This window comes from Erpetoichthys calabaricus, chromosome 5 (genome assembly GCF_900747795.2).
Source record: "Erpetoichthys calabaricus chromosome 5, fErpCal1.3, whole genome shotgun sequence".
NCBI classification, from domain to species: domain Eukaryota; kingdom Metazoa; phylum Chordata; class Cladistia; order Polypteriformes; family Polypteridae; genus Erpetoichthys; species Erpetoichthys calabaricus.
In genome coordinates, this window is record NC_041398.2 from 111,500,230 (window position 1) to 111,513,393 (window position 13,164).

General features: G+C 37.0%; 1 protein-coding gene across 3 annotated transcripts in view; it reads right to left on the minus strand.

Annotated features, from left to right (window-relative positions):
• The window catches only part of LOC114651884 (LIM and calponin homology domains-containing protein 1-like), a 338,328-nt gene that overhangs the window by 133,777 nt on the left and 191,387 nt on the right, over window positions 1–13,164 (minus strand). For all 3 annotated transcript variants that reach the window (XM_051928055.1, XM_028801930.2, XM_028801931.2), the window contains exons 5-6: window positions 12,413–12,443; window positions 10,849–10,959 (exon numbers count right to left, since the gene is read on the minus strand). In XM_051928055.1, the coding sequence (XP_051784015.1) occupies window positions 10,849–10,959; window positions 12,413–12,443 (142 nt within the window). The remainder of the gene's footprint in view (window positions 1–10,848; window positions 10,960–12,412; window positions 12,444–13,164) is intronic.

The following is a 13,164-nucleotide window of genomic DNA, read 5'->3' on the forward strand; positions in this document are numbered from 1 at the left end:
AAATATACTCCGTGTACCGAGGGGAAAAAAATAAAAGCAGTATGGCTCTGGACTTCCCTATACCTTCCTCAGAAATTCCTGTTATGAAAGAACAACTTCTTTGCGAGGTAATCAGTAATGAAAAATATGCAAGAATGCTTTTCCTGAGTCTCTGAGGTAAACTTCAGCCAACCCTTTTCCCCCCTCAAAAGTTTCTGGCTCTGGAGGATGCAAAGGCACTTGTAGCTGACCCACATGGCGAAAGCACAAAGAACAATGGCTGCCTTTGACAAGTTAGTGATTAGACATTCTTTCCAGTGCAGTATGCCTATACTACATATTCAAACTGGAGCATCAGGAAAGGTCAGCAGAAGCTGGTCACAGCCTTGCACTTTAAGATGAATTACAATAGCAGAGGAGAGACAAAGCAAATGTTCTCTCTGTTGAAATAAGTCTTTTCAAGCTTAAAAACTATTCAAGATGCATAAATTTACATACAAAGGGTCAGTAAGACAGAATTATATTGATCTCGGCATCAATACTACGGTAATTCCTAAACACTTCACTTACCCTTAGAGGCAAAGTGAACCAGGGATTCAATTATGATAACGTTTAATTTTATGAGTAGCAAGTAGAAACTATGACCACTAACTGATGTATTCTATATATTAAAAATACTAGTAATCAGTTGTTATAGAGTTGTGTCTTTTAAGCAAAAAGAAATTTGTATACCTATTTTGGTGCGATTATAAAACATGTCAGCAGTATAGAGATGCATCTGGCACAATATTTTATTCTTAAAGTATGTATTGGGAAGCAACAAAAACAGCAATCCAATCATCTTTCCAGCTCAGTTTTTGATGACCACAAATTGGATTCGCTTGGCAGTCATATATAAATAATGACCTTCAAGAATGGAGTGGTAGTAATGCCTAATACGCACATATCTTAATTGTGCTACTGTATACTTGACTGGATATCTTGAAACACTGATTTTTCCCCTTTAATCTGACATCTCAGTTGGTTACAGATCAAAACAGAAAGCTATTACATGATGGTGTCTAAATCTTTCACTCCTACAAGCATTCTTTTTTTTGCCCTCCTAACAATTTTTATGTTAAAGCTGGCAAATCTTAAGAATGCCACTGTAGATTTTGCTGTGTTCCGGAAAAGCTGCTTTGATGAGTTTTCTACCCCCTCTGGCACTATATTGCTGATTGTATGCGGCAGCCTTCTTTCCACAAAGCTCCTATTCAGACACTTGCAGTTTTATGTTCTGTGTCCTATCCAAAATTACTATCACATTGCAGGAACCAATCAACAGGTTAGTAGAAATCAAAATAATTGCATTATCAAAGTATTTTCAAAATGATACAACTCATTAATAATGCATATTACATTGCAAAAAATTGCAAATTTGATCATATGGGTGGGAAAAAAAAGTGGAAATTAAAAAATGAAAAACAAGCCTGAATTCCACTATTAGACCAACACTTCCCAATATTTTCACATTATAATAATATCAGTTTGAAACTTATGCCCAGACTTGTTTTGGGGCAGCCTTTGTATTCTCATGGCCTCATGCTTGGATTAAGTGGGTTTAGTAGGTAGAATGTTAATAACAACAATAATAACTTTCCAAATCACCTGGCATTTCCCAGGTATATTTGTAAAATAGGTTATGGAAAGAAAGCAATGGTTTATACGTTTTTTTTTTTTTTTTTAAATGTTGACCCTGTTGTTATGGCTAGCTGTCCCACCATCATCCACACTACCTCTCCATTAATGTCTCTGTTGTCATTAATTGAGAATTTGTTCTTTGTTTTCAAATGAATTCCACAATTGCGGTGACTGCTTGCAGCATTGTATCCAGGAATGTGGTCATATCTGACTTGACCTCTTAGTTCAAGGTGTACAGTTCATAATGCTTAAATTATGAAGTCAGCAAAACAGAAGTTAAACAACAAATCTTTGATTCTCCTTTGTGTTGCACTGCACTTCTGCCGTCAATGAAGCCTCCACCGACACCCGCCTCCAAATGCAGGATACTTCTTTTTATATTACAGTAGAAGGAAGCAGCACATGACATTGCTTGGGTGAGCACTGTTAAGCTCTGGGGCCTCATTGTATAAACAGTGTGCATGCACAAAAATGTTCTGTACTTCCATTTCCATATTAGCTTCAAGATGTATAAAAACTAAACTTGCAGAAAAGCTATGCACATTTTCACGGCAGCCTCACACCATGTGTACGCACATTTCTGCTAGGTTTTGCAAACTGGCAGCACCAAGCAGCAAAGCAGTGCCACTGTTCCTGTATTGTTTATCTTTCTTTTCGTATTCACATCCATGACACAGGTGTTATCAAATACACCAAATTTAAAATCATATTGTTTACAAATTTAATTAACTTGATTATAATCATTCTGTAACAATATAATGGTGCACGGAATGGCCAAACTATTCCAGCTACCAATGCTGCCTTAGTGATGTTAGAAGACATTGCAAATTGAAGAATTTGCAGACAGTGTGCAGTTATAGATGATGATGATGACTTGCTTCTAAGTCTATTTCAATTTCCAAGAGCTATCTTCTTGGAGCTGTGTTTTTTAGAAAGGCAGACTTTGAGGAACTGTGCTCTACCTGCTCCTTTGCAAGTTTTGTCCACTGTCGGGTTTTTAGCCACAGGAGCTTTTCAACATGACCTTGCTGACAGATCAGGTATTTCTCAAACAAACATTATTGAGTCGCGCAATGCCAGCTGTATTGGATGGTATTATCCACTTGTCATCCAGATAAAAGATTTCCTTACACTGTGGTTGAAAAGGCAACAAAGTGCAATTTGCAGCAACGTCCGGTTTTCCAAATGTAATCGAAGCAATCAAATGCACACACATAGGTATTGTAAGGGTGCCATACAAGTTGCATTAGCTAGGGACGAATCACCAAAAGAATGAACTGGTATTACATAATACCGTATATAGCAGGGGAGCTTATAAAAATGGCAATACTGCACAGTCACAGGTGCTTTTTCCAACTAGTGCGGCAACAGGCAAGCAGTCCTTTTAAGGATAGCAAGTCACCTCATGTAAAGAGAAGAGAATCTATCCGTTGTGGAGCTTGGTGCCGACGCTACATTACAAAGGTGCCTTTACAGTATGAATTTGCTTATGTAAACAGAGAGCATTTCCACTCTTTTAATGTGCTGCTCTATAAGTCCACAGAAAATGTGTCACATTGTGCAAGCATGTAGTGTGCTGCATAATGTGGCACACAATCATGGCTTGCCCATACCTGAAGATATGCGGTATGATAAACCTGACCCACCAAATGATCAGCCAAATAGGACAGCGTTCGTTTGAATGTAACTGGCAGAATGTAAGAACAGATAGTCAGATGCAGCATTTATTTTGTAACCAATTCATTTAATTTGTGAAAAATATCACAATGTACAGCCCTTATATTCCTTAGTTCATTGGCCACATCTCTTACAACATCCACTATTGCATTTTATGACTCCAGAACAGCATTCATCTGTACACAGCCAGATGAATGCCCATCGGTTTCCAAAGGCAGAGGTGTGCGAGCACCCTGTGCCTGAAGACGTACTCGGCACAGCAGCATCATCACTGCCTGGAATTGTGTACTCAGCACGGGGATCATCTTTTGTAATATTGTCTGAAACAGAATAAACAGACGGTGAGCTGTGACTTGCATTTCACTTCGACTTTGATATCTGACAATTTTTTTTTTTAATTTGGGCACTGTGCGACCTTCTTAACCTGAACTTGAGTGCCTCCACTATACTGTATCACTCCATCAACTTCCTTTTGTTGCTTATACCACTGATTAAGCAAATAAATAGTACATTTTTCTTTGCCCCCAGATTGCATTCAGTGAAATACTTTTTTTTCCCATGTGCTTTTGCCTTTGTCTTTTAACAAAATACTGAACTGAAAGGTCTATTTATTTTGATTTGTATATTCAAATATGCAAAATTCTGGGAGGAGTCGGGGTGGGGCTGTAGGCACATATACGTGCATTAAATTTCACATTCATTTGGATTTATAAAGGGGAAGTGTGTGAAACTTGGCATCTGGATTTTTTTGTGCATACGCACATTTCCAGTTTTGTCCATATGCCATGTCTTAGTGCAAACTGTACTCACGGCATTATACATAAGGCCCCTCTTCATTTTGTCTGCGAGTCTGGATTCAAACCGTTTGAATTTTTCACTTGCTCTTAGCCAGCAGATGGCACTGGTGTGCAAACTGTAGCGTACAGGACCTCTGCTCTCAGGACCTCCAGTCCAAATTTTATAGCCTAATTTGTGTGCATGGTCCTAGAGAGCAACTCTGTAAAATTTGGTCCCAATTGGTCAAAGGGTGTACATGATGGATAGAAAAGGATACAAGAACAATTCTGGAATCAGGTTTGGTGTGCATCAGTAGTTTTACAGATCAGGAAGGCATACACAAATCTTTCAGATGTACATTTTTGGAGCGTAAAAAGTTATGAATGAGCTCAGCACAGAAATAAAGAGAAGTTACTTCAGCAAGCTTGACCCTGTCAAACTAATTATAGTCCAAACACATTAATAGAACCATTCCTCCTGCTCTACTAGACACTTAAATCCATTCTACACCTCCCACAGCTCAGCTGTTGTGTGCCTTCATCCAACTTATAACCTCAAAAGGGTCAAAAGTGTCATTGCATTTATCTTCTAAAACAGGAGTGAAGCTCTAGGTCAAAAAGCTTCTTTTAAACTCACTTAATCAGAAAATAAAGTGAAAAGGCATATCACTTAGCAAATTCAAGCATGTACTACAGAAAAAAAAGAAAAAAATGCTAACTTCCAAGGTGATTGATTAATCCTATATGTATAATATAAACATAATATTACACGTATCTTACAATGAAGTATAGGTTATTTCAATAATAACTAAACAGAAACAAAGTTAATTGTTAAGACCAATTTGAAAATGTGTACATTTTTGTATTTAATACATTCATTTAGTTTTCAATTAGAAATCTAGGTTTGCTTTTCTTAAAAGAAATGTTACAAAGCCCAGTAAAATGCAATTTTAAGATCAACTTCAGTTATGGTGTTTTTTTCTATGTAAACTCAATGTAAATTTACCTTTAATTAAAATAGTTTTAATAATTACTTCTTAATGTCCACAGTGAACTCATCAGTTTTTAAAATTAGTTTTAAATGCTTATAAAGGTCTTCTATTTATCTTGGGTCATGCCTCATCAAAGATATTTTCAAAGATCAAAGATGGGTTTTATCTATGATAAAATACATACATGTTTGTGAGTTTTCTTCTTCAACTTGAGACAAATGGGTTTGGGCTCGTTTCATAAAGATTATACATTATACATAGTCTAAGGGCAAATAATGATGCTTGATAGTACTCTCAAGATATGCTGAGGCCTTATTTAACAAATGTGGTGGACAGTATGCTGGTCCTATGCAGTGTTCAATTGTACAGCCATGTAAAAAAGAGTGACACTAATCAATCTAAAATGCATGGGGTGAACATGGAAATGCCAGACCCTGAACCCGTGGGGTATAACTGACACCTCTGCACTATCACTCTTTCAGCGTTAAAACATCTGTACTAGACTTCCTGAACCTCAACCTAAACTAAATGTATACCTATAACATCTGTTCAGTTCTTGTCACTGCAAGCTACATGCCTGCTTAATCTCTTCTCAATAGCTGTCAGTAGATGCCTGAAGCACACGTGTGCATACTGATTGCACAATTATTGCATTATTAAGCAATAAGTGTACATTTACAGTTACTGAATACTTATATTAACCACCAGATGGCACTTATAATTGAGTAAATCAAGACAGTGGTAGTGTGGCCAAGTGGCTGGAACATTAGTTTATGCCACATGGTTTAGGGCAGGAGTACTCAAAGTAGGTGCAGCAGGTCCACTGAAACTTCAGGTCAAACAGATTTATAATCAGTGACAATAAATGTATAACACTGGTATTCTTTACTTCCTCTTATTCTACATTCAGAAAAGCATAGTAGCATGATTTTTGCATTTATAAGACATTTAGAAATATTTCTATTTTTGCTATAGATTTAAATGCTTAACTCTCTTTTGTTGATTCCATTATATTTTGCCCTCTCTCTGTACCATTTATTCCCCTCATGGTATCTTAAAAATGACAAAAACAAGCACAGCAGACACCCAGGCTAACAACACAGAATCACGAAAGGCTATAACTACCTTAGCGTTAGACCCACTACTTAGTAAATAATCAGATTAATTAATTAATTAAACAATTACGACACCTGGAAAAGTAGACTGAAAATCAAGATGAAAATATAGTTAGGATGGGAGCATGCACTTTAAAAAGAAAAAAAAATGCATTATTCTCATATAACTGCTTAGTACATTTTAATAATTTTTTTTTAACCAAACTTAGTTTTCTAATTTCTATATTGCTCCCAAAACACCAAATCTGCGAAATAATACTTCACTTAATTAGCTCAGGACCATCTTTGCGAACCCCTGGTTTAGGGTCTGATCTTTGCCTTCTTCTCATTGTGGAATCTTGTGTAGGTTATTAAAATATATGTAAACAATTGCAATGTATTGTGATTTTATAAGATGACTCAAGTAAACACATCTGTCAAGAAAATCATGATCGCTTGCACTTTCTAATCTACCAAATTATATTTGGAATGGGCTGTATTTGCATGCTTCCCTAGTTAAGAGCATATACTAAGTTAATAATAATGATAATAATGATGACATACAGTCTCTGCTATGTATGTATTTAATGCCTATAAACTAACATAGAAATATGTTGAGTATGAATTTTTCATTCAGCAATTCTATTTTTTGACTTGAATTATTTCATCTAGCAACAAAATCTCCTTAGAGATGTTTTGTACAGTAACAAGATCCAAAAGAAACATCTTAAAAACATCTGGAAGGAACTCAAAGGGGGATTTGAAGTGCTGACAGGCCCACAGAATGCACTGTTAGGATGTTATTTATTGAACTTTCCATGGTATGTACATTTGATATAGCAAGAGATAGTAAAAATGACAAAATCCTAAGAGATATGGCCTCATCATAGCATCTTACCCCAACAGGGGAGAGTCTAAGGCTGTCTTTTCAGATGAGGTAGTATGGAATGTCTTTCATAACTACAGGGAGAAAAAAAACATCTTACAGAAAGATCCCTTCCACAGAATATTGTTTTACATACAGTACCTTTACTGACAGAATATTCCTGTTTTTCTTCTGTTTAGACACTTCCTAAATATGCAAGTTATGCTTTTTCCTCACTGGTTTTCAAACAGAGTGTGTTCCAAATTGTATTATGCCTTAAATGGTTTTCTAAACCTCCTTCTTCAGTAAAATGCCAGCCTGTAGATAAAATGTTAGGTAAGATCACCTATGTACTTGCATTTGCTTCAACCTTAGTTGGAGCCAACTGACCTTTGAAAGTGGGCTAACCTTGGCAACAAGCTTAACAGGTAGCACAGACAGTAGTCTAGGATTTCACATTTTGGATTTTTACTTACTGATCTCTTTAATTGAGGCTTCCTATAAATAAATGTCTACACGTGGAAGTATGTGTGTCAGAAGAAAGAGTCACTCGCCTAGCCACTAATACAGACGTGAGGCAAACACATCAGCAAAATGGTATCCCTTTTACTTTTCCTGCCACCGCTAACACACAAGCAAGGCAAGCATATCAGCAAAACGAAACCTCTGAAGAGACAAAGTTGCTCAGCCGCTAATGCACAAGCAATGCAAGCACGTTGGCAAAACTAATCCTCCTAGGAGAGAGATACCAAGAGTAGTTCCTTTCAATTACCTCACATCTCTACATTTCAATTTTTTTTCTGATTTCAATAGTTTCTAGGACCCTGGGCTTTTTACAACACAGGCTTACACATTTTATAATACAATTATAAGCACAATGCTAAGCAAGTGAATTGTGCTATATAAAAAATAATGGCAATGACTACTTTTAAAATAAGCATAGAGAGCGCTAAATTACAATGATTATTACTGATAGTATTAATGAAAGGTAACATGCTTCTCGGCATTTCATGAACCACAGAAGTGGGCTTTTGGAGTTCAGAATCTTAAATGAGTGTTTATGCCTTTCAGTTTATTTCTGAGTGATTAGGTGATTGTCACATTTCACTTGTAAAATATGGTAACAACATTAAAATGCTACAGAAAATTTTAACAATAAATATACAGGAAGAGGAATGGGGAAGCCTAAAATGAATACTTATTAACAAGTAAGGTTAAGTGTCTTGGCAACACTGATGAAAAAAAAAAAAAAAAAAATCGGTGGGGAGAATTAAATGGTTGCACTTTGGTTGGGAAGCAGGACTCAAGTCTTCTGAAAATGCCTTTGATATACAGTACAGTCATCTCCATTATCACACTCTGTGACCAAAAGAATGACATCAGAAGTACAAGAAGCCGAAATTGGGTTCTTCAGTGGAGTGAAAGGATGAGAAACACAGCAATACAGAAGAACTTTTGATTTAGACAATCAGTAGTTCTGCTCAGGCGGCACGGTGGTGCAGTTGGTAGCGCTGCTGCCTTGCAGTTGGGAGACCTGGGGACCCGGGTTCGCTTCCCGGGCCCTCCCTGCGTGGAGTTTGCATGTTCTCCCCGTGTCTGCGTGGGTTTCCTCCCACAGTCCAAAGACATGCTGGTTAGGTGGACTGGCGATTCTAAATTGGCCCTAGTGTATGCTTGGTGTGTGGGTGTGTTTGTGTGTGTCCTGCGGTGGGTTAGCACCCTGCCTGGGATTGGTTCCTGCCTTGTGCCCTGTGTTGGCTGGGATTGGCTCCAGCAGACCCCCATGACCCTGTGTTCGGATTCAGCGGGTTGGAAAATGGATGGATGGATAGTTCTGCTCAGGAGGAGCCAGATGTGGTTTGAAAATGTATTTTGTATGCCAACCGGATGCTACGCAGATTGACTATAGCCAGTATATCTCACTGGAATAATGCCCCAAACACACCTGGAAATTCACCTGGAAAAGCAAAAGACTACAGTGATCCCTCGCTATATCGCGCTTCGCCTTTCGTGGCTTCACTCCATCGTGGATTTTATATGTAAGCATATTTAAATATATATCGCGGATTTTTCACTGCTTCGTGGGTTTCTGCGGACAATGGGTCTTTTAATTTCTGGTACATGCTTCCTCAGTTGGTTTGCCCAGTTGATTTCATACAAGGGATGCTATTGGCAGATGGCTGAGAAGCTACCCAACTTACTTTCTCTCTCTCTCTCTCTCTTGCGCTGACGTAGGGGGGTGTGAGCAGGGGGGCTGTTCGCACACCTAGATGATACGGACGTTGCTACCTTCTGTGTGCAGCTGCTTCCTGAAGGACATGCTGCACGGTGCTTCGCATACTTAAAAGCTCAAAGGGAACGTATTGATTTTGGACTTTGTTTTTCTCTGGCTCTCTCTATCTTCCTGCTCCTGACGGAGGGGGTGTGAGCTGCCGCCTTCAACAGCTTTGTACCGGCGGTGCTTCGCATACTTAAAAGCCAAACAGTCCTATTGATTTTTTTTTTTGACTGCTTGCTTTGTTCTCTCTCTCCTTTTAATTGTGAGACAGAACTGTCATCTCTGTCTTGTCATGGAGCACAGTTTAAACTTTTGAATAAGAGACAAATGTTTGTTTGCAGTGTTTGAATAACGTTCCTGTCTCTCTACAACCTCCTGTGTTTCTGCGCAAATCTGTGACCCAAGCATGACAATATAAAAATAACCATATAAACATATGGTTTCTACTTCGCGGATTTTCTTATTTCGCGGGTGGCTCTGGAACGCAACCCCCGCGATGGAGGAGGGATTACTGTACTCCTGATGATGGAGTTACCAAGCCACCTTACTTATTTGCCACAATGAATTGCACCAGGAAATGCAGATGAAAACTGAAGTGAATACAAAAATGTAAACACACATTAATCTTAAAGAAAATGAATAACTCTGGATTTTTTATTTTGTTATATAGTTTAGTCTACTCACTTGTTTAATGATCGATTTTCCTTCATAATCCAAAATAATGGGCACTTACAACAGTAGGTAGATAATTACATCCTCCACTCCAAAATTTGTCTGACAGGTAAACTGCAGTGGGTTCTGGAGGTCTACCACAAGTGGACTCATAATCCAGGACCAGCCTCTCAAAGGTCTTTATAATGTGAGTGGTACGTGCCAGTGGTCTGCATTCATCAGGTGAAGAGGCGCCTGAACTTTTAGGAAAAGGAACATTGCAGAATGTTTTCCACAGCAGTGACACTTGCTGCAGCCTTTGGGAAGGGCTACTAAATAGGTGACTATCTATATTGATAGGATCCTTAACTTTAACTGTTCATGTTTATGGCCAGATTGTTGCTCTTCCTTAAACATAAAAGGTTTTACATTTGTAGATTAGCCTACAAACACACCAGATAAGGAAATTATATCTATCCATGCTTACTAATAAATGGAAATTGCCAACATCGTTGATGAACTGAATGATTTAAAAAGTAAAACAAAATTCATACAACCCTAGACAATAATGAGTGATGCAGTTCTGACACCTTCCTAATGACAAAGGACTGATACAAACTGGTTTTTGGCAAAGAACTACTCAAAAGAGATACAACGCCTTTCTAGTCTTTTTTGGTCTCATTCAGGTACAGTGCTTGTATTGAAGGTGAAAGGTGTTATTTACAATTTGATAACACTGTTCCCACTTCATATCTAAAAAAGCTTATTTGGTGCCAATTACAAGATACTAAAAATCAGACATATCATTGAGTACTTTACTAAAATAAATTACTATATCAGAGTCACACGTTCATACCTTTCGTATCAAAGATAACAGTCCTTCAAATTCTTTCAGGTTTAGTGTTGGCCCATTGTAGGAAGCACAACAATTGGCAGCTTTTCCCAGCCAGTAGATAGTAATCAGGACCTGAGAAAAATGAAAAAAAAAACAAGTAGATTGACTAGTGTTGTTAAAACATGTATATAATAATAACAACGATAGATTATAATGATGGAGGATAGTACAGTGACAGAAATCTTAACACTGTGTCTTCAAAGCTCTAGGGACTTGGATTTGACTCCAGGCTCCGTCTCTCTGTGTGTAAAGCCTGCATATTCTATGCACAACTATGGAGGTTTTCTCACGGGTCTACAGTTTCTTCTTACTCATGTTGGGTAACTGACAGTTCTGAATTGACCTGGTAGGAATGAGTGTGCCCTCTGATAGAACTGTGTCATGTTCAGGGCTGGCTCTTGCCTCAGTTTCCTCAGGATATTGTAATGGAAACATTGGCTGAGAAAATGTATGGATAATGATAATAATTTGACTTCACCATTGCTCCTTTACCAGGCTCAAGGCTTTCTTATTACTTAAGAATAGAACCTTTTCATCAAAAATATTTCCTCTGTAGATCTTTGGAGACAGAGTTTACAGTGAAACTAATCTTTGATGGAAATGGCTTTTAGAGTAAATGGAGGAACAACTACACAAAAAATTAGATCACTTTGGAGAGTTCTTCTTTTTTTAATCTTCATAAATCAGTCTATAAGTGTTCTGTATGTGACCGACTAAAAGTGCACTTCTTCAATTTTAAATAAGAGTACTCGTGGTGGGATAGTATGTCATTACAACAACCAAAATGCTTTGAAAGTGTCTCTCTTTCTTTGTCATTCATCACAGCTTACTTCTATTATAACTGCTACAATAGTAAATGAACAGAGAATTCATGACATAAAAGGCTGCAGATTAGATTACACAGACAGATTTGAGGCAACTGTGTCACGCCATGCACCAGCAAGAAACTGTACTACAATGTAAAAATATATATATATATATATATATATATTTGTTTTAACCAATTTTCATGATCTTTTAAAACCAATAAACGTGAAAAAATAAAATAAGGCACAGAATCTCCATCATGGCCTAACTCAAAATGTCACTCTTTTTTTCCCATTTTCTGAGTCACTAAGCAATAATATAGGAAAAAATAGCCTATATGCCTACTCAGTTTTTTTAAAGCCACATTTTTCATTTTTTTTTAATCTATTAATAAATCACAAAAGATATTTAGCAGGAAGTGGGTGGAAAAAAAATATAGTTTTGTAAAGCTTTCATGTGTTAGTCTTCAAAATGTCATAATACCATGCATGTAGATACAGCCAGCTGGTAGGCTTTTTTTTGTTTTAGATTAGTGACATTAATGAGGCCAATTTATTTCTTAATCTTAGAAAAACAATCTTAGAGACAATACATTAAATTTGATATAGTTTAGAACCCTCTAAAATATACAACTATGCATTTTGAATATTACTGATTTATGATGTTGTGAAGTTTTACAGAGCTTAAAATATACCAGAAATAAACTAGAATTACTTACATTTTTCAACTTTCTGCTACAGTCAGGACTCCTAAAAAACAAAACAAAAAAAAAAACAAAAAACAAAACACAGAACAGTGTCAGAGATATAAAAAAAAAATCACATTGCAGAATACTTTATTTAAAAAAAGCAGGAAAAAAGTACAAAAACACATCCAGCATACCTATTTGCCAAACCATAATAATCTGCCTTGGTGATACATTCAATTATAGATAATTCACTTTAGCTCCAAACTTAGGCCAAAAGTGTAACGTTACCATGAAATATTCTTTTTTTATGCCACTCATTTGGAAAAAAAAAAACTGCTACTACAGCAAAATGATTGCCACCTTTTCACAGGAAAAACATCAAAAAACACAGTGAAGCTTAATCCCTTGAGAGGCACTGAGAGAAACTTAGTTGTATGACTGAAATTCACCTAAACTTTACTTAACCCTAAATAATCTACTGCGTAATAGATAAAATAATATTAAAAACAGCTAATGAGAACACATCTGCATCGTAATTGGCACAATGCAGCATTAGCACTGTTGAACAGTATTTACTGTTTGGCTTACGACAAAGCTACATAAAAGAAAAACCTGTACATACTTCTCACTACATACATATGTGTTGCATATAGCAAATCCTACACCCTGTCACCGAGAAAGTTTAAATATACCAACTCACAGGGTTAAGCTCTAGCTACCTTGCTGCCTGTTTTAAATGAATTGATCTGTATCATTTTGTATTGTACAGTCTATTCCATGGG